General features: G+C 55.1%; 1 protein-coding gene across 1 annotated transcript in view; it reads right to left on the reverse strand.

The window, feature by feature from the left end:
• The window catches only part of SRRM4 (serine/arginine repetitive matrix 4), a 41,355-nt gene extending 20,503 nt beyond the window's left edge, over positions 1-20,852 (reverse strand). Inside the window, exons 1-2 of the mRNA XM_041488931.1 lie at positions 20,722-20,852; positions 1,698-1,841 (exon numbers count right to left, since the gene is read on the reverse strand). Coding sequence (XP_041344865.1) covers positions 1,698-1,841; positions 20,722-20,852 — 275 coding nt within the window. The remainder of the gene's footprint in view (positions 1-1,697; positions 1,842-20,721) is intronic.
• Positions 20,853-21,580: the final 728 nt, after the last annotated feature.

Here is a 21,580-nt window from a genome sequence, read left to right on the forward strand (position 1 = left end):
GAAAATAAACCCTCTTGCAAATTAATTTCTTCTTTAAACATATGATGCTGAATCGTGTTATATTTCAATGAAAAGCAAATACCGTGGTTAATTAATTCAGAGCATTGGGCTGAAAAAAAATGACAGATACTCTGTGGCTACTCATTAACTAAAGCAAATGCTTGTAAAGACAGAGGCAGCTGGTGGCATCCCTACATCAGCCTAAATCAGCCATGTGGATCTCCAAACAGATCCACAGGTCCCTCTGAATCCCCAAATGGATCCATGACCAAGGTTTGTGGGGGCACAGCGAGCTCCCCAGGGCCTCTGAAAAATCACTGACAGTGCTGGGTTTGTGTCTTGGTTTCCCACTTCTCATCCTGCCTCTGGGAATAGCCAGAGGCAACGAATGGGTGGAAGCAGCCCCATGGCTGGAGAATGTGGTGAGATCTACACTGCAGAAACAGGGCAAAAATTGAGCAGTTTTCTGCATCAAGAACAAACATTATTGCTAATGAAAGTACTAATGCAGAGCAAACGACACTTTGTGGGGGGGACACTCAGACTCCACCACCCCTCAACACTTGATCATCCAGGGCTTGAATTACCAGTGAAATTACACTATCATAAAAACTCAATTGCTTAGTGCTTTTAATACACTTTGGGAAAAAAAAAATAAAAGCTCTGCAAAATGAAGGCTAATGCTTCAGTTGTGAGCTGTGAATAATGAGTGCTTCTGGTGCAGTAAATCCAGTGTGCAAGCACAGCATGGCCCCATGGAGCACCCACATCCTCCTCCTCACTGCTCCTCCCAAGGATTTCACGGATCAGCAGCAGCACCGTGAGAGGCTGTGGCACACCTTGGGCCCAGTGGCCCTTCTACCTCAATGCAGACAGAAATCATGCATTTTCCAGGATGTCTCATTGTCACTAAGCTCGGACACCTGCCCAAAGACACCCAGGGACACAGCTGGGCACTGCCACAGCCACAGGAGAGCAGGGAGCAGCATCTGACGCTGCCCCAGGCGGTTTCTGCAGAGCCCTTCTCCCTCTCCCCAGATAAATCTTTTGTCTTTGATGTGGCAGCTTTCTCCAGTGCACTGATCTGACTTCAATTGTTCCTCCACGATTATAATCAAAGTCTAATTAAAAGTGTGCTTTAGATTATTGTTCTGGTTGGCCTGAAATCTGAAGATATGAAATGTGCTTTCTCGCTCTTTCTTTCCAGCATCTTTAACTGAACGGAGAGGCTTTAATCCCAGAGACGGTTGAGCAGGCAGGGCTCAGAGACCCCAGCTGCTTCATTTACAACGTTTCATTCATTTTTCTCCTCTCAAGTGGTCAGGGACTAACGACAAGCTGATAACGAGGCTGTGTCCTAATGAAGGCAGTGCTGCTGAGCTGATCTGGCATGGGGAGAAGGGAATTGCTGAGGGCAATTCCCAGCAGACCTGGTAGTGCAGAGGAGTGCTGGCAGGTCTTGGAAGACTCTGAAGGAGGCTGTAGGAGCAAGTCCTGGAGTAGAAACAAACTGCAGGTTTGTCCCTGCAAACTCACACAGGGATTTCATGCGATTTCACACATTTTCTGCGCACACACTGAGCCATTGAAGCCCCCCCCAGCTCTCACAGACCCCAGAGGGGCTGAGTAAACATCCACGGACACCTCCCCTGCCATCCCCTGTCCCAGGGTGGCCCCATGACGGCCCTGGCTCCTACCTGCGTGACCTGCGGTGGGCATGGTCTCGTCTGTCCCTCCCCTTGGCACAGCCATTGGTGCTGGCAGGCTCCCTGACCACGCAGCTGCTCAGCTTCTCGGGCCGTCTGTCCTCCGCAGGGTACGGCAGGCAGCTGAGCGTCCCACTGCCGGGGCAAGAGGCGACAAAGAGCCATCAGGAGCTGTCCCTTCAGCTGGGGTCATTCCCCACGCCCTGGGGAATCTCCTTTCCCTTTTGCAGGCAGGAGCTGTGCAGCTGCAAAGGCGAGGTGCAGGATGCTCTCAGTGCTCAGCTCTCCCACAGGGCTCTGGAATGCCCGGTTCCCAAGCCAAGCTGCACCCCAGCCAGGCATGCTGTGCTCATTGCTCAGGCAGAGATGCCACAAGCATCGTGCAGCCAAGGAGCAGCTGGACAGCACAGGGCCAGATCCAATCCAACAGGAACAAAACCCAGGAGCCAGTCAGGACATCTTCACCTGCTTTGTGGGGTTTAGATCACCAGCTCTGCAGAGACAGCACAGATTTTGCACCCTGACAGAAAAAAAGCCACCAAAATCCTTTGCCATTTCAAATGTAGTTTTCCAAACCTGCTAATGCCTCAATAACACCTTGCCACATATCCTCATCCTTGACTGGCAGCAAACTTCCTACAAATAAGGTGCTGGGCTTGTGAACACACCTGGTCTGACTGACAGCTCAGCCTTGAGAACCTGGGACAGCCAGCAGAGTTATGGGGAACCACCTGGGCCAGGTCAGTGCCTGCAAGTGCCCTGGGAGCTGGCAAGGAGCAGAGCAAAGGCAGGGAAAGCCTGGAGGGAATGGTTTCTAAGAAACACTGGGGCTTGTGCAAGTTGAAATGGAGAAAAGAAGCCGCTGAATGGAGAAAACAAACCCAAACAAGTCTGCGTGCAGACACTCAGGAGGAAAGTAAATAGGTTTCTAGGCCCTGCAGATATTTATTTCAAAGAATGAAAAGATTAATGAAAAGCCATAAACCATACCCAGCAGGGGTGCTGAAAATGCTGGGGTTTAGTGTCATCCAGAGCATTATGGAATAGATAAAGCAAACGTGAGCATGTCCAGGCTCAACCAGGCTGTGGGGTGATACCCTGGGTAGGCTGGGCTCAGCTGGAACTAAAAGTGTCCCCACTCCTTCCCCTTACCATTTTAAAGCTGATCCCAGGACTAGGCTGTGGGTGCCACTTTAGGGTCAGCTCTGCAAAGTCCCATGGCTGTGTCTGTCACCAGGCCTACCTCCTCTCCTTGGAAAGCAACCCTCTGGAGCTCTTAGGCCATGTGGATCCCAGCAGAGCAGGGGGAGGCTGGGATGTCCCCCTGCCAGCCCTGCAGCCACAGTGAAAGATGCTTTGGCTGCAGAGACCACCACAGCCATCACACATGGGCTGTGGGGATAGGAGCCAGGGCCAGGTGTGTGCTGCACATGTGGGGGTTAAGTGGGGGCAAGAGGGTGGTTAAAGAGCAATGGCATGTTAAAAAAGCCCCAGTTAGGCATGGCCAGAGCCTTGCATGCCCCAGGGAACATCCTGCTGCCTGCCTCAGGCATGAATAACACTCCTTGGGGTTGGAGTTGGCACAGGAGCACCTGCAGAAGGGTCACCCGCTTTTTCCCACCTGTGTTTTCTCTCTCAATAAGCATCCACTTTCTCTAATAGCCAGCTCCTCCTTGGAGCCCATTTTGTAATGCCTTAACATTTAAGGATATACACAGCCAAATAAAAGAGACAAGGATCAGTGGGGGGAAGCTGGGTGAAATGTTTCTGGCCCAGAATATGCAGGAGGTGAATAGTCCCTCTTGCTTTAAAAAGTCTGTAATAATCCCCCAGTCACTTCCTAACATCTCCATCATTTTTGACCATCCAGGAAGCTACATGGTTAATAATTTTCTGTGTGCCAGCTAATTGGCTTGTGGCCTTTCCCAAACCCCTTTTAAGAACAGCCTTCTGAGGCTCAATCATTAGGATCCATTAAAAACGTCCCCAAATGAATGACCTGTGCAAAGTGTGAGCTGGATGCACTCCAGCAGCAGAGGAAGGAGGGATCCTCCCCAGGCTGGCAGCAGGCTGGAACACCATTGCCAGGACCCGGGCACAGCAGGTGACATCCTTGTCACCCAGCCTCTAATGGGATTTCCAGGTCCTGGGGTTAAAACATATTGGCCTCAAGGCAATCAAGGACTCCTGTCCTGCAACGTGCCAGGAAGCATTTCTTCTGGGCTTGGAAGTAATTATTGATGGAAATAATTATTCTCCAATTCCATCAAAGGCTGGCTTCCATTCAACCAAATGTTCTCCTCTGATGGATGCTGGGAGTCACTAATGCTTTAAACTGGCTGGTAATCCCCTGGCGTGGAGCTCCATAGACATTGATTGAATATATATATATGTATATATATATATTTTCTTTTCTTATTGTCTTTTGTGTCTTTCATGAGTGATATAAAAGTGATGCAGTTTGGTGTGAATGATCTCTGTGGCCTCAAAGGAGGGATTATCACACCTTCCCTGCTGTTTGTGCCTGCAGCAGAAAAGAAGAAGCCTCTGTGGGTGTTTTTGCTGGAGCTGGCCCAGGGAGAGCAGTGGGAATGCTCAGCAGGATGCTGCTGGGAGCACAGGACTCAGCCCAGGGGATGTGCCAGAGGAGGCAGGAAGAAGAGCAGGCAGGAGGGATGCCCTGTTGCGGGGCAGCACTGCTCCAGCACTCCTAGTGAGGCACGCAGCCTCCCTCCCCAGTGTGTTGGTTGCATGTCTGTCCCTAAGGATGCACTCACTCCTGGCCACGGGCATTCAGACCAGGACAAGACAGCTGCCCACCCATCCCACCTGCCCTGCAAACTTCTCCATTTCCACTTGGCAATTCAATCACTTGCACTCATTTTTCTTTTTCCTTTCTTTCTCCTGTGTAGAAACCCAGCCTATCCATCAGACCTGTCCAGAAGCAGCACAGCTGCTCCTGATGGGAGACCCCCCCACAGCAGGGCACGTGTGGGCTGCCTGCCGCCCACTCAGTGCAGAACATGCCCTGTGCAACCACCCACCACAGTTCACTCATCCTGTCCCTTCCCATCCCAGCAGTCTCTGGTCCAGGAGGGGTCTTTTGGGCTCACGCCAAATTTTGCCAATGCTGCAGTGGCTGGAAGAGAAGCAGCAGGCACACAGCGCCCTCAACTCTCCACCAGCACAAGCCTCTCACAGCCCAGCTTGCCCACCTCCACACTGTGGTGTCAGATTTGGCCTCTCACATGTATTCCTTCTCTAACAGAATGTGTTGGCAGCAGAGGGTCATGATCTATTGCCTACCCTAATACAAATGATGCAGGAAAGGTCACTGGTGGGAAGGAACCCAAACATCCCTTATTTGAAGGTGGATGAAACCACCATAAACCACTACGGCCACATGGAGGAGAAGGGATGGGTGGCTCCTTGCTGCTGGCAGTGCCCTGAGGCCAACCCACTCTGCCTCCCTTGCCTGGGGAAGGGATGTCACCCCCAGTGTGTGGGGATACCATGGAGACCAGTTAATGACTGCCCTTGCCCACGGACAGATCCTGGCACTGTCCACAGAGGACGGGACAAAGTCACAAAGCGTTTGATGCCCCAGGGAGCAAACTCCCAAACCATGCCCATCCCTCCATCCTGGGCTGCCATGCTGCCTGCCACGGCCAAATGCCGTCTCATCAGGCCATGAAATGTGGCACTTGGTGACGGATGCTGCTCGGGGAGCTGAGCCCAGTGACACCCGTGCCCCCCGGCCCGCAGTGACAGCAGGCAGGGGGGTTTGCTGTGCACTTGACATTCCCTGGGTGCTGCCATCCCGGGCACTGCCCTCCCCTGCCCACAGGCTCCCGTGTCCCAGCCCAGCTCCCCTGGCCCTGCAGCTGTCTCCTGCCACAAACCTTCCATCAATCAGCCTTTTCCCCGCAGTAACTCATCTCAAGAGGACACAAAAGCAGGAAAATTTTCTCCCTGTGACCTTTCAGCTGCCAGACCATCTCCCCACTCAATTGTGTTGTGCCTCACCTGCACAGGATGGACCCCAGCAGTTCCAGCTGTCGGTGGCCTTATGCAGCCTCTGTGCTCTTCCCAGCTGCCCTGCAAGCAGCAGTGTAAGCAAATTGGGGCTGGACCATGCTAACCAAGCAGTTTTGGGGTTTTTTTAACCTTTACTTTCCTTTGCACATGCAGCTGGGTTGGGTGCTGGATGCACAAGCACTTCAGAAGCCCTGGGCACTGAGTGCACTTGGCAGACCTGCACTGGCAGCACTTCCAAGGTCAGAGGATTTGGGATAGCTAATACAGAAACTTTACTACACTCCCTGCTTCAGACCTAGGTGGCTTCATGTTCCCATTATCTCTACACCCCTCAGTGAAAAGGCAGGAGCAGCTTCAGCCAACCAAACCCCCCAAACAAAAAAGGCTAAAACATCTCTGATGAGCCTAAAAGCTGTGAACATTTCACTGGCATTACATGATGAAGGATGGACACCTTGCCTGGAACTGGGGACATCAAGATATGGCATCCTGAGGGGAGGCTGGAGAAACTCCTGTGCCTGCAGCACCAGGGATGTTCTTGCCACTTCTGAGTAACATGCAAAAAGTGCATGCACAGGTGACGGAATATTCCATCCTTCCTCTCCTCTCCTCACCTGGAGGTTTTGGCTGTGCAAGACAGGGCAGTGCTGGGCCAGGATCCCTGCTCTCCCACATCCCTGCTCTCTCTGCCACAGCAACATCACGTGTGCTTCTGCCCTGCTTCTGCCCTGGGCTCTAGTGTGGGCGATCTGAGCTGTTCAAAGTGTTTCTAAAACCCACCCTTTGGGCTGAGGAGCCTTTTGGCACCGGCAAAATGAGCCTGTGATTTTCTCTCTCGCTCTCTGGCTTTGCTTATCTGATTGAAAAAGAAAATGGTCAGACCATTCCCTTGTCCCCCGAGAGGGAGGGGACAGAAAAGACTGTTGTAAAGACATTTCCCAGCAAAAACTCCAGCAGATGTGTTTATGTAAAGCTCTTTGAAATACTCACTAAAAATACCTCTTCAAAATTAGGAGATGGGGAATATTGTGAGTGCTTCCCACAAGCACACACATACACACACAAACACCCAAGGCAGGTTCTTTGCCCACCTCATTCAACCCGTTATTATTAGTGCAGCAGGAGCCCTGCAGTTTGTTATTGAAAATTATAATAGCAAATCACCGAGATATTTTCCTTGATTACACAGACTCCAAGCCAGTTCAATTTTAATCTTCTCCCTGCTATTTTTTTCTGTGTATCAGCAGAGGCACCAGCTGCAGAAAGGCACGTGGGTTTCTTGAGGCAGTTCAAACGCACAAGAGAAACACAATTCTGTACTATACATTTTTCATAAGATTTTTGCCAGTTGTGACTCTCCTCCCCCTCCTGCTCCTGGGAACCCTGTGTCCTGGCACAAGCCTGGATGTGGCTCCTTTTCCGTCTTGCACTCCAGAAAGGTTTAACGACCGCTCTCAGCACATCCCGGGCCAAAAAAGCAGCTTGGCTCTTTCTTTTCCAGCAGTTGATTTACTATGCATGGTTGGATCAGAACAGAGGAGCTTCCCTGCTGGAAGAGGCCCCGGTGGCGGCGCAGGATCAGTGCCAGATGCTCCGGGGGATGCTGTGAGGTGGCAGCCCACGGGGAGGGCTCTGTCCCGGGCACCAGCTGGCAGCGGCGGCGGCTCCTGCTGAGCAGCAGGGGATGGACAATCCCTGCAGAGGGAAAGCTCCACGGGGGAAAGCGATGCCTCCTGAATCACCTTCTGAGGCAGGCTCAGGCACGAGGGTGAGCACAGCCTCTCCCTGCTCCCCACGGCTCGGTCTCCTCCTCCCCAGGGGCACCAGGAGCCCCATCCCCTGTCGCCCTTCCTTCCAGAGCACCCTGCAGGGCTCGGTGTCCCTTTCCTCCGCTGCCAGCGACCCAGGATGGCTCTGCTGACTGCCTGCCAGCGACAACAGCGAGAAACCTGAGGAATATGGCACATGGTCACATTGTTTCTAAAGAAAACCTGGACTGCTGCCCCATCCCGAAGGGTTTCTGCGGCATCTTGTGCCTCCCACGCTGCCGGCTCGGAGCTCCCTGCGGAGCTTCCTGCCCGTCAGCACCTGCACACTGCCGGGACAGGCTTGCTCTCAGGGGGACAATCCTGTGCCTTTCCTGTCCTCAAATCCTCCTCCTTAGACAAACACCCTGCGGGTTCCCATGTCTGTACAGCAGCCAGTTTTCTCCTCCATCAGGAAATTTGACGAGAGGAGCTTCGGCTGTTTCAGGTTCCTGCAAATGCAGACAGAAGTGCTGACGTGCTGCCCCATGGCACAGCGATCTGGCACATCCCTGATCCATGTTTTGGGGGATGCTGGGCTCCTGGGTGACCCAGAGGCCTGGGGCTCAGAGCTTATGCTAAAACACACCATAGTCCCACAGCCATTCCTCCCAGCTGGCCCCAAACAGCACTCCCAGCTCCTTTCCTTGCCATCATCCCCAGGCAGCCTGCAGCAGCCATGAAGGGGGTGAGCTGACAGCCAGGCATGGGGGCAACCTGAAACAGCCCTTGCAGAGCTTGTGATTAGGAAAAGTCTGGATCTGAGCTCATGTTTCCCATTAAACACTTGCCCACAAGCAGCACAGGGCAAAACCAACCCGGGCAAAGGTCAGGACCCAGGGGCTGGGAGGGAGCCCAGTGGCTGTGGTTGGGCACTTCTCAATACAGCACGGGGAGCCAGAAGCTGAGGATGATGCTTAATGCTTTAGGAAGGATTTAAGAAAAAAAATAAACTAATGGATGTCCTAGAAAAGAAGTCCTTTGGCACTACCTGCAGTATGGTCAGGCTGGAGGGCACCTTCACACCCAAGGGGCTGCACAGTGCCAGCTCTGCTCCTGAGACCATCAGATGTGCCCGCTCCCCTCATTGTCCAAACCCTGTGCTATTTGGCATGGCAAACGGCAGCGAAATAGTGAATTTGCCAATAACAACTCATTAAATTTTAATCAAATAGGGAATTGTAAGCACACAGTTACCCACAGCTCCTGGGAGCACTGAGAGATCACTTTAAAAATGAATTAGTAATTAGGCACTTTGGAAGCTGCAAGGAGGTGGCTGGAGAAGATCCACTGGGAGCAGCAATGCTTTCTTTGCCACTCACATAAAATTTTTCCTCCTCTCCCTTAATTTTCTTCCTTTGAATTGTCACTGGAAAAGAGGACAACACATTGGAGGTTCCAATACTCAGGTAACTCCAAGAACACAACCTGTTCATGCAGCTGCCACCTGCCTGCAGAACTACCCTGGAAATGCCTCTGGCTGAGACTCTCTGCTGCCCCATCCATCCACTCAGACTGGGGACAGGGACACCCAGGTCACCAGATGCTGTTCATAAACCCTGAGCCACCCCATGTGCCACAACACAGGCATGGTGCTCACTAGGGAACAGAGATTCCCAAGGGCTCCACTTGAAATTACTCCAAAATTTAAAAATGCTCGAATCCCCCAGGACAGACTCAGGCGTGCAGCCAAATGGATGTCACCAACTTGGGTGCCAAATGGGTGTCCCCAGCCAGGGCATCACCTGGGCAGGGTCTGGTGAGAAGGGGTTCCCTGGCCATCCTCCTCTTTGGGACTTGTCTCCTGAACATCCAGCCCCCTGTGATGTACAGGGCTGCACAGCCAGGGCCACCCTGGGGCCAGGAGGGCTCCACAACACCGTGAGGAGCAGATGTCCCCACACAGAGCAGAGTGGGCAGAAATTAGCTCCCTTGGAAAGGAATTAATCAACAGATTTCTGCTGCTGAGCAATGAGCCTGCAACAATCCCAGCCCAGCAGGGGATGTGGAAAGTGGACTTTAAACTCCCACCCTCACTTGCAGACAGAGGCTTTTTGTGACCAAAAAGGGCATTTGCTTCCCTGTGTGTGCAGTGACAGCTGAGCTGGGAAGCTCCTGAATTGCAGCTTCATGGGTGGGAGTGTTTAGTTTGACTCCAATCCTCTTTTCCTGAAATACCTCCTGGTCCTGTGGGAAACACCTCAGTGGCCAGGGCTGCCTGCCCAGGAAGGACTGGTGAAGAGGTTTTGGGTAAAGGAGAGTTTCTGGAAGGGAAGACAGGGCCTTTTCTCCTCCCACTGTGCTGCAAGGTGGAAAAGGTTGGTATAGCTGTGCCATCCCTGCCACACACAGGGCTGTGGGGTGCTCAGTGCTGTGTGGGAGTCAGAGCCAGAAAGAAACCTCCTGTGTGCTCTCAGGTCCCCAGCCATCCACACCACCCTGCAACTCTGGCCATTGTTTTAAGTCATCCCAAAAAAGAAAAAGGGGATATTTGTCAGCTTGCTGCTTCCTAGGGGGAAGACTTGGAAGAGTCAGGTGAGTCTCCATGGCAGACCCTGCCAGGACAGGCTGCAGAGAATCATTTCAGTTTCCATCCCATCCATCTTTAATTGGGTGTAATAATAATTTTATTGCTTGCTGGGATTTGTGAGGCTGAACTAATATTTGTAAAATGCTTTGCTATCCTCAGCTGAAAGGCAATCTAGAGTGGCAAAGCCCTGGTGTTATTCACATTTGGATAATCCAGAATTATTCATAAACAAAATCAAGATTATGCAAATATATTCATTAGTTCTCAGAATACCTCCAGGAAAATAGGGGAATTAGTTTTGTTAACAATTATGTATTATGTAAGTGTGTGTCTAAGCACGCACAGCCCCAGTGCTGGGGCACATTTGCCTGGGACTCATCCCGGGATCCCAGAGGGCTGGAGAACGAAGGTTTGGCCTGTACAAAGCCACCACCTCAATTCTGGGATATCCTGATGCCCCACAGAAAATGACAGCAAACAGCACAGAGCCCTGTGCCCTGCCAGGGTCCCCCTGGCTGCCCTACTGACACCCCCAGTATCCCCTCACAGACAGCCCACGTGTGAGCACCAGCACCTTACCCCCCAAACCAGCCTTCCCTACCCAAATGAGGGCTTCCACAGCACGTGCAGGGCCAAGAGGCTGTAGATTTGGGATCTGGAGGCAGCCCCCTCACCCAGGGCCTGCCCTTTGTGCCCAGCACAAGCCCTCACATGATGCCAGCTTGTGCCCAGCCTGGCATTCTGCAGTGTGTGACCGTCTATTTGGGATGTGCTGGGAAACGGGAGATAAAGGTGCAGTGAAAATACTGCATGGTTTAATTAATGCCACATGCCTTTCACTCTATAGGTTGTGTGGATGGTTAATTATTTTTATAAAGAAAATAATTAGTCCCAATCAAGGCAGAAGCTCTCCAGAATTACAGCTCATTAACCGCTCTCACATTTTTCTGTTCTATAAAAAGTCATGTGGTGCTGATGAAGATTATAGACCCTTGGAATCAGCATTAAATACAAATTCAGACAGTGTTACCATCCTATTACCATCAACTGCATCGACTTGGCTTCGGTAATTGCAGCTGGAGATGAAGGGCAGGGATTTCTGCTCCACACAATCTCTGGAAACAAGCACCCTGCCCATCAGTTTGCCGCAAACAACGTGACACCAAGCCCTGACTTGGCTGAGTGCAGCCCTGAGGAGATGACAGCCACCAAGGACATAGGGGAAAGCTTTGCTGGGCATGTGAAGATGAGTGCTCAGGGTTGCTTCAGCTCCTGTTTGCAGTGGGGCTGTCCTGCACACAGAATCTGCCCTTTGGCAAAGCCACCAGTCCAGTGGATGCAAGGGGCCAGGAAATGCAGAGGGGACAAGGAGCAACCTTTAAGCAGTGGGATTATCCTCATGGGACATGGGGAAAATAGGGCATGGGGGGATGCTCTTGCCAGGGATGGGGGAGCATCTGCAAGCATCTCCCTCTGGGCTGTGCTAGTCCAGGCACTGGTCCAGTTCTATTGAACGTGGCAGAGACCTCGCTCAAAGCCTAATTGAAAGAAATCACAGCACATTAAAGGGAGTTCAGGTCAAATCAATACCAACGTGCTGGGGAGGGCGAGCGGGGGGAGCAGAGCACTGGCTGAGCCCCAGTGCCAGCTCTGCAGGCAGGGCACAGGCTGTGTCCAGGGGCTCCACTGCCTGCTTTTCCACCACGGGCAGGCGAGGTGAGACCTGCTGTCCTCTGCTCTGTGCAGGACAAACCCAGCAGCAATGTAGGCTGAGGGCTGGCTGTGGCAGCCAGCAGTGGGGAGGGGTAGGGGAGCCATGGGTCCTTAGGATCCTGCTTTTTAGTTTCCATTAATCAAGGATGGATGTGCCCTGGGTGGCATTCACAGCCCAGAGAGCAGGCAGCCAGCACTTCGGACCACAAGCCTCCACTGCAAAATTAACCCACCCATCCCCGTGGCACAGCTCCCATGCACAGAGCCCTTGGGCATCTGAGCCCTCTTGGGGGGACAGGGAAACTGGGGCTCTGGGTAGAAAAAAGCACTTGTGGTGAACTCCTGAGGCAATGGGGGAGTAACTACTGCCACAAGGCAGCACAGAGCAGGAGCTAAACCTTCCACTGGCACATGCTGCCAGCGTTGTGCTTTTGCCTCTGCCCGTGCGGGTGCAGAGATGTTCCACACTCACAGTGAGGACAGGGACAGAGACAAGGACCCTGGCAGCCTGGACTCAACAAAATACCCAAAACCCCTCCAAAACATATGAAGAACATCCTTCACCTTCACTGGCTGCCCACATGGAGGAAGTGTTTGGGAGAGCACAAGGACTGGTCCAAAACTACACCAACAACTTCTCCAGCCACCAGACAGAACTGAATCCCTTCATTTGGGGATGTCCAGGGATCCTAGGGGAGATGCAACCAACATACCCTGTGCCCTGCAGAGCTCAGCCCCACTCAGGGACTCCCAGGGGCCAGAGGAGGTCACCAGGAGACCAAGATTAGGAGACACAGGGCACAGCCAGGCCCACAGCCCACGGATCCCACTGCTCCCCAGCAGGTCAGGCTGCAAAGCTCCCCGTTTCAGGGGTTACACCACAGCTCCCTTTGCTCCTCCTCCACTGGTGGTGCCCACCCAGACCCCCTGCACCTCCCTCTCCGTGGCATTATCCTCCTGCCCCTCTGCTGCCTTGGCCCTGCACCATCACCCTCTAACCCTGCCAAGGTGTGGCTGATGGGCAGACAAAGGCAGGGATGGGGTGGAGGTGAGGGATAACCACGGAGGCTGTCCCACACACAGGGAAGAGCAGGTGACACATGACAAGTTTTGTTGCTTTGGGTTTTTTTGTCTGTAAGTTGCCAGTCTTGGAATTTTCTGGAGAATAAAAACCCCATCCCTTCAAAGAAGTGCTGAAGCCAGCTTGTCCCCATCATAACAATCCTGACCAGGCTCTGATCAGGGCAGAGGGATTTGAAGAGGGCAAATGCTTTATAGGAAATAAGTTCTCTGAGTGAAACCCCTTCAAAGAAGTGCTGAAACCAGTTGTCTTGCTTGTCCCCATCAAAACAATCCTAACCAGGCTCTGATCAGAGCAGGGGGATTTGAAGAGGGCAAATGCTTTATAGGAAATAAGTTCTCTGAGTGAAAGCACCAGCCTCAGGAGTAGATCTGCCCAAATCCCAAACTGCCTCCTGCACCCTCTGGGCCACAGCCACGTCCATGCCCTGGCAGAGCAGGGTTGCTTTGCTGGCTGCAGCGGATGGAGCTGTGGAGAATGAGTTCTGTTATACTGACATGCTCTTACAGATTGGTGTTGCACTTGCACAGCTTTGGTGGGCAGGGGATTGTACGGCAGCTCCAGCTGACCCACAGATTAATGCAGCAGGAGCTCTTTAACTGTGAAATCTCTCTTAATGCAAAAATATTTCTCTTGCTGGGCAGTAGCTAATTCTTCATCCTGACGGTAATGTAGCTCAAATCCCAGCCTCCTGCCCCACTCTGTTCCAGTCACCCTCCAACACACGTGGGCACAGAGATAAATTCAATACAACCAGCCCATTGCCAAAGTGCCATCAAGTTCCTGCTGGAATTTGATGTTAGTGGCAGTGCAAACCCATTTTCTCATCGTTGCCTGTGGGTCTCAGATCATTTCAGCCACCCTGTGGGCTGCGAGACGGGCACCTGACCCCAGCCCTGGAACCCAGCAGCAGAAAGTGCCCACAGCCCATACCAGCAAGTGACAGCCTCCCCTACCCCAGGGAGGAGAGAGAAGAGCAGCCCCACAGGCAGCAGGACCCTGCCCACAGTGTCCCCTCTGCCCACCCAGGGGTGAACGAGGAGATGCCCCTGGCTGGGGCTGGGCAGAAGCTGATTCTTCTCCCTTAGTAACTAGACATAAATTAAACATGGAGAGTTAAACAGGTCATCAGTGGAGCCCCAACCTCGCTGCCTCCAGACCAGAGACTCATTTCAGCCCGCCTCAAACACCAGTACAGTTTTTAATAGAGTTTATTTTGCCACTTGCATTATTTTTCATAAGCCCTTCCTGCAGTCCCTGCTGCGTTGGCAGGGAAAGTGTTCCCGCCGCGTGCGAAAGAAACGGCTATTTTTAAACTCCCATGTTTGTCAGCGCTTTCAGCTCGAGTGGCTGATGGAGAAGCCAGTTTTGCAGCACCCAGTGTCCCGCAGAGGGTCGCGTGGCCTTTGCCAGGAGATGGTGGCACAGACGTGGGCACTGTGCCTGGCCACGCTGCTGGGGGTGATGGTCCAGCCCGCTCACCCCTGGCACGTGCCAGATCCACACCAAAACCCTGTTCGGGATGCTGTGCTGCTGGGACCCACCACTGCCACCAGATTTCAGGCATCACAACCTCTGTGCCTTTGCAGACACCTATGAAATCATCAAGCAAGTCTGCAAACACAAGCTGGCTCCCGGGATTTGGCCTTTCTCCCTGTCCTTTGCTGGGAATGCCAAAGGGCTCCAAGCCAGGCATCAAACCCAGGCCTGTTTTCCAGCTGATGGCACCCAAGGGGGTGGAGGAGGTTTGTGGGTCACAGGGAAGAGCTGTGGGTCACAGCAGATGCAGTCTCAGAACAGCAAAGAGCCTCTGGGGGCTCATGCCAGAGCAGGGCTGTGGCAAAAGCCCTGGCACCCTCTGCAGCTGAAACACTGGTGGGATTTTCTGGCCCGGGTCAGGCTTTGCAGTGATGAAGAGGTTTCAGTGCCCACAGGTAGAAAATGAAAAAAAAAAAAAAAAAAAAGAGAGAGAAAAGGGAAGGGTGGTCATGCATGAAATTATTTCATTTCAGTGACGCGGGGGTTGCCTTTGGTAAGTCCAGCTTATAGAGGAATAGAGGCATGGAAAGGTACAGCCACCAGCCATGGAGATGTGGGAAGGGGTAGGAATGGGGCTGAGCAGAGAAGGCCAGGGAAATCTCCCAAGCCCAGGGAGCCTGGTGAGAGAAGAGACCCCCAACACACCGCAGAGGCTCTTTCTGGGGTCAAGCTGCAGCAGGACAGGCTGTCCCAGATGACAGGGCAGGACGGTGACAGCAAGGAGACACGAGCAGCCACAGGACCTGGCGCTGGGCAGAAGCTCCTTAGCGATCCCTGTCATCAAGGTCATCACTGCTATTTATTATTCAGGGCCTCACAGCCCTAAATATTCATTAGCAGGACTTTGCGGGAGGGGTGTCAACACGTGCATGGGGCTCAAGTGTCCTGCCTCTCCAGGGATGGGGACTGGCTGGAGCTGGGGCTGCTACCTGAGCCAGGCAAGGATGAACTCCAGCCCTGCAAGACCCTAAACTGTCATACGTCACCCTGGTCTGGTTCTCCACGCTCTATGAAACAGCCTCACAAGAGTGCTGGGATGCTGCTGAGGAGGGAGGGCACCCCATGGTCAGCACAGACCCCACCAGTGCTACCCTCACAGACCCAGCACCCCCAGCATCTGCAGACGGGGGGCTGCCTGGCAGCCAGGCCAATGTCTCCAGTGGGTTTGATCAAGGGTGAAATCAAATATTTGTACAGAACCATTCCTCCAGCCAGCCAGGGGAATTGTCCTCCCTTTTGCTTCCTTCCACCTGATTTCATCCCTCATCTAAAGAGATTGGATACGGTGCTTCCCTGGCACAGCATGGACACCACAGGCTCCCTCTTGGCCAGAGGTGGGGCAGCAGCAAATCCCGGATTTAGGAGACCCTTATTCTGTGTTTCCTCAGCAGCTGCTGTGACCCTTCACTCTCAGCAGCAGGGCCAGGTTGTGCCCGTGTTCTTACTGGCGAGCATGGGAGCAGGACCCATGGTTTGGGCCCCAAGCAGAGCTCAGCAAAGCTCTCAAGCGGACTTTTACAGGTGAGAAATTACCTGTCCCCAAAATCACAGCGCTTCCCAGCGGAGAGGCCAGCAGGGTCACGGTGCCAGCACCAGTCCAGAGCAGAGGCAGATGGACAGGGCCGGGGGAAAGGAGGAGGATGAGGATGATGAAGGCTCTGCGAGCAGCAGGGAGCGGGTCCTGCGGGCATTCCCAGCTCTTCCCCTCACTCAGCTGCCCCCAGCCCCCCGGCAGTTCCGAGCTGCCTAATTAGCTCTCCCTGCTCCCAGCGCCGTCCAGCTGGAGCCGGAGGGCAGGGGCAGACAAAAGCCTCGCTATTGACAGCCCCTCCGAGGAAGGGGCTTTTCTTCTCCCCCTCGCTTTTCTTTTCAAGCCCCTCTCCCCCCGCCTTGGGCCGGGGCCACGGGCTCATTAGCACTTGTGCTCGCTGGATGGAGGCAGCAGATGGCAGCCAGGCTGCTGGCGCGCCCGGCCCCGCCGCCGCCTCTCCCGCGGAACAGATGCCCGGCCAGCAAGGGGGAGGATTAACGGGAGTGGGGGCCAGCGGCACGGCAGGGCTGCCAGCGGGGCTTCCTCCCCGGCAGCACACCCCACGTCCCTGCCCAGGAGCTGCCAGCCCGCTGGGGACTCGCGGCCGCCAAAGGAAGCCAGAGGTTGGGATGGCCAAAAGTCGCTGCAAAGGCCGCAGCTGCTGCTTTGTGCGCTCGCTGGGGTACCGAGACCTCCGACACTGCTGTGCCATGGCTGCTCCTGCCTTGTCCCAGTGCAGCGGGAGAACACGTCTCCCTTGTCCCAGCACGTTCACAGCAGCGCCCAGACTCCTCTCCAAGATCACCCGCAATGGCAAGCTACGGTTTAATCCCACTTCAGCAGCACATCCCTCCCCCTCCGTGCACGGTGCATCCCGGGGGATTAAGGGTTAAAGCACAAATCCCCAGCGCTGCCCTGATGTGACCCACTTAGACCATCTGGCAGGGAGGGATGCAGGAGCCTCCTCTCCCCGGCGCTCACTCGGCATCACCGGCTGCCCCAGGAGCTGACACCAGCGCCCGCAGGCCCCAGCCCCGGAGTGCCCAAAAGTGGATTTCGGCTGAGTTTCCGGGGACAGGACTGAGACAGGGCAGCTCATGCCAACAGCACCGTGGCTGGCAGTGTGGCAGCAGAGAACTAAACCACCCCCAGAATCATCCCACAAGCCCCCACACTCCCACCAGCTCCAGTTCCCTGGAGCATCTCCTGCCTGGATGTCCCCAGGTCCCGGCACCGGTGCTGATGGAATTCTTAGCAGTGCTTGCTCCAAGAGGACAGGGCTCCCAGCCTGGTGCTGTGCCCGAGGTCACAGCCAGGGAAGAGATGCAGACAAAAGCCCAGCCCAGAGGGAGGGAAGTGGATCCTGCTCTGGGGCTGGGGCCAGAGCATGGCGTTCATACTCATCCCCAGAGGCCAGTGGCACCTTAACACAGCAGATTTTAAAAGCATTTTCAGTTCACCAGAGCCAAAGCCCCATCCTCATGGGCCAGTGAGAGAGACTGAGGGCACCCCAGTTTGGCAGAGGAGCTCAGGGCAGGGTCGGTGGTCCCTGACCCTGTCCCCATCCCTCCCCAGCACACTGGGCACAAAACCCCCTCAAATCCCACACTGGGATTTTGCATATGCTGGAGCAATTCCCCTGCAAAGGCAAGCTCTGGGTCAGCCCCAGCCTCCCCTCACCATGCAATCCCTCAGCCTCAGCTGCACAGCAAAGCCCCACCAGGCCCTGTGTGGGCAAAGGTTAATTGGAAAAGGCCCTTTCCCCATCGCCTCGGTTTTTCCTTTCACTCTGCAAACTGGTCAATAATCCATTTACTTTGGCAGAGCTCTGCTCTGGGCACAAAGCTGTCTGGGGGGCTGGATTTAATGCCCCCTCCAGCCCCAGCAGGAGGGAAGATATTAATGTACTCTTTTGTTCCAGCATGAACCGTGGGTTTAGCAAAGCTTTAACCCTCCCAACCTCCAAGACAGCTTGAGGGGAATTCAGATGGAAGAGGCTTTACCTGCAGAAGCAGCAGAAAGGTAGTGGTGAGGGATAGGGCAAGGGGAAAAAGCATCCCTTTCTGTCCAGGTAACCCCATCGCTGCCCCTCAAGGATCCAGGATTGGGCCCTTAGCCATTCTCAGGGCACTCTGCAGGATGTTTTGGGCTATGGACACTGGGGGTGGTCCCTGGCAGGACCCCCATGGTGCAGTTGAGCCCCTTAACACTCCACAAGGGCCCAAGCCCAGCCAGGAAAACTGATGGGAGGTGGGCAGCACCGGCCTAGAAACCATGGCAGCGTCTCACTGCTGTGGGAAGCACGGGGCTGGATCCAGGGCAGGGTGTTTGCAGGGGACCAGCTGTCAAGTGTGGGAGAAAACAGGAATCCAGATGGTCATCTTAATATTTCATTTGGCTAACTGGTTTCCCCATCTTCTCTCTGGCACCACAGTCATTTGCTCTTAAATTAGTCGGGAGTATCGTCAGGGAAGAGAGGCTGGTCCAAGCATTGGCACAGCGAAACCTTCCGGAAAAACAAACCCAGAGCAGAGCCAGGCAACAGAGACCTCTACAAGAGGAGCTGCTGCAAGCCTTGGGTCTGCTCTCTCCACGGATGGGGAGCAGGAGCCTGGCTCTGGCTACTGCTGGACTACAAGCCTAGGGCCAGCTTGGGGACATCACTGTGCAGCTCAGCAGGGACCCGCTGCAAAGCCCCTGAGAGTGAAGATCTGGCATGTCAGAGGTGTGATCCTGCCCAGATGGCAGCTTGGGCTCCTGGCAGAGCCCTCTGGGATGCGAGCCGAGCCGGCAGCACCGATGAGAAGAGCTGGGAACCACAGCACCTCTGTCCCCGCAGCCTTTGGTGGCAGCCCCTGGAGCAGCAGAGCCCCTCCGTGCCTGGGGCAGGGTGAGTGCAGCGAGTGCCCCATGGACCCCGGGGTGAGCCCTGCCGGGCTGGCCCCGCTCTGTGCAGCTGCCACACCCAGGGAACATCCCCGGGCCCGGCAGGACACACAGCCAGGGGACAAAAGGAGCCGGGCTGCACAGACCCGGCAGTGGCGTGGCCGGAGCACAGCCGGTGTGGGCACCCGGATCTGCTGGTGCCCACCACAAACCACAGCAAAGCCGAGCTGATGGGGCCGCTTTGCTCTGTGCCAAGAGCTCCTGCACTGTTTCACTCCCACCTGAGCTGTCACTACCAACAGCACGGAGAGGTGCACACATTTGGGAACTTTTTAATGGATCTGCAAACACCCCAAGCCGCGGTGCTCAGCCCCACCACGATGTCTGAGCCATCCAAACTGCTGGCTAGATAGAGCCAGGCATCATTCCTGGCATCCAGGCTGGCTGTATTTCCCTAAAACCTGAATTTGTTGCCTTATTACACCTCCAACTGCAAGATATTTAAGCTCACTCAGGAACGTCCAGGTGGGAGTGTGTGTGAGCCAGCCCTCAGCCCTTCAGGTGCCCACCATACCCGATGCAGGGATGAAGAAAAACACAGAGGTTCCTCTCTGCACAAAGGCTGAAGCCCTGCAAACACTGCCTGTGGAAACAAGAGTTGCTTTTCTCAGTTGGAGGCTGAACCCATGCCTTTCCCATTTTCCTACCCAGATTAATGGAAATCAGAGAGATTGGAAAAATTGACGCTCAGCAGCTGGGCTGCAGAGGCAGAAGGGTCCCCCATCCCCACTGCTCCTGTGGCTCACAGCCTCCACTGGCATGGGAAGCATCCGAAATGGCTCATTCCAAAGGATCTCTCTCCTCCCTAGTACAGGCTGAGCCCCCAACACCCAGACTCTTGCAGACCAAGCCCCTCTCCTCTACAGACACAGCACCTCCACGGAACTTTGGCTGGCTCCCCACACCAGCTGGGCAGAACCCGGCAGAGGAAAAACAGAGCAAAGAGAGAGGAAAGCCAGCAAGAAAGTCCTTTGTTTATAAAAGCAGCGCAAATAGGATATTATTAACAAATACTGAGACAAGCAGCAAAATAAAGCTGGTCTAATTAGAGTGTGCATGGCTGTGAGGAAGCCACACGGACCTTTGCCTGTGTGACAGTCTGGCAGAGAGGCTCAAGGGGTACCTGCAGCCCCCTCGCCTCTTTTCACAGGTTTCTCTGTTGCTCAGTCTCTAGCAAACATGAGAGCATCGACTTTCCTGGAGCAGGAGGACAGAACAGGTACTGGGTGAGCAAAATCAAGGCTGCTTGGCTGTGGGACATGGGGGACACCATCCCCAGAGCTGTCCCTGTCCACGGCAGTGACCAGGCTGCCTGCACTGTGTGTCCCTGGGGGGCACCAGCCTCCCCTCGGTGACAGGGCAGGGTCCAACCCCAGGGGGCTGCTTCCCTTCCCAGGCTTCATCTTCCCAAGGGTTCCAGGGGAAAGGCTGACAAAGAGACAAGGCCACCAGCAGGACACACAGCCCAGGGCTCTGCACAGCGGGGATGGAGCTGGTCACACTTTCCAGCTGATGCCCCCCACCACTGCCCCCTCTCCATAGCCCAGCTAGAGCTTTGCAGACCCTCATCCTGCTCCCAGGCTCCAACCACCACCGAGCCAAAGTTTCCCAAACCTACTCAGCTCTGGAGCACAGCACCTGCCCAGGGAGGGGGCTCAGCCAGCCAGCACCCTCAGCCTCAGGCATGGGGAGGGTGCCCCGGCTCCTCCAGCCACGAGCTGCTGGTGGCGGGGGACACACTCAGGACTCTCCTTATGGTGGGAAGGGGACTAGAGGTGGGGAAGGACACAGGGCCTGCGAGAGCCCCCCTCCCTTGCCCCGGTAGCCCTTACCTGGGCAGCGGCTTGCGGGCGGTGATGCTGGCCACGATGATGCTCTCGGGTCGCGGCGTGGCCACGGCTTTGAAGGTGCCTCTCCAGAACTTCTCAAAGAGCTGCTTCTCGCCCTGCTGCACGCCGGCCATGGCCCCGGGACCCACGGCCAGCCCCGCCGCTGTCCGCGGTGCTGAGCGCTACATCCCCCGCGCCGCTCGGCCCGGCCCGCAGCCCGGCCCGCTGCGGGGAGTGCGGCCCCGGCCGCCCCCGCCTCCCGTTTTGTGCCGGCGGGGCGGGCAGAGGGGCCGGGCCCGCCGCCGTCCCCTCCCCGGTACCGCCCCGCCGCAGCTGCGCCCGGAGCGGCGGAGCCGAGCCCGGGGAGGGGGCGGCTCTGGGGACCGCGACCCGCTCGGGTGGTGTCCGCTCCCCCGCCTGGTGGCTCCTGGGGGGGCTTCCAGCCCCTCGCAGCCCCCAGGGCCGTCCGTGCGCCATCCCCATCGTTTCCTTCCCCAGCCGAGAGGCCAATTCCAGCTCGCTGCCGGATGGCGGGCACCGCCGCACTTTGCCCTTTGCGGGGCACCGACCCTCCAGGGCACAGCGAGGCCCCGTCCCGCACAGAGGCTGCCAGCAGCCTTCGTGTTTGCCCAGTCCCGACCGTACACAAGTAAGGAAAGGGAGAGCCTGGACCACAGCTGAGGGAGAAAGCAGCAGGAGGCCGTAGAGACCGCTCTGTAACTTGTCCACACCGAGACCCATATGGGTCCGAGAATTCGAAATACAACCACTTTTCTGCCCCTCTCCACCTCCCTTCCCATTTAACTGGGAAGGGGTAGGGATGGAGCATGCAGTTCCTCGGCTCCAGTGCAGTGGCAGGCTG

Source organism: Pyrgilauda ruficollis, unplaced genomic scaffold, assembly GCF_017590135.1.
Source record: "Pyrgilauda ruficollis isolate IOZ18807 unplaced genomic scaffold, ASM1759013v1 scaffold9, whole genome shotgun sequence".
Taxonomy (NCBI): Eukaryota; Metazoa; Chordata; class Aves; order Passeriformes; family Passeridae; genus Pyrgilauda; species Pyrgilauda ruficollis.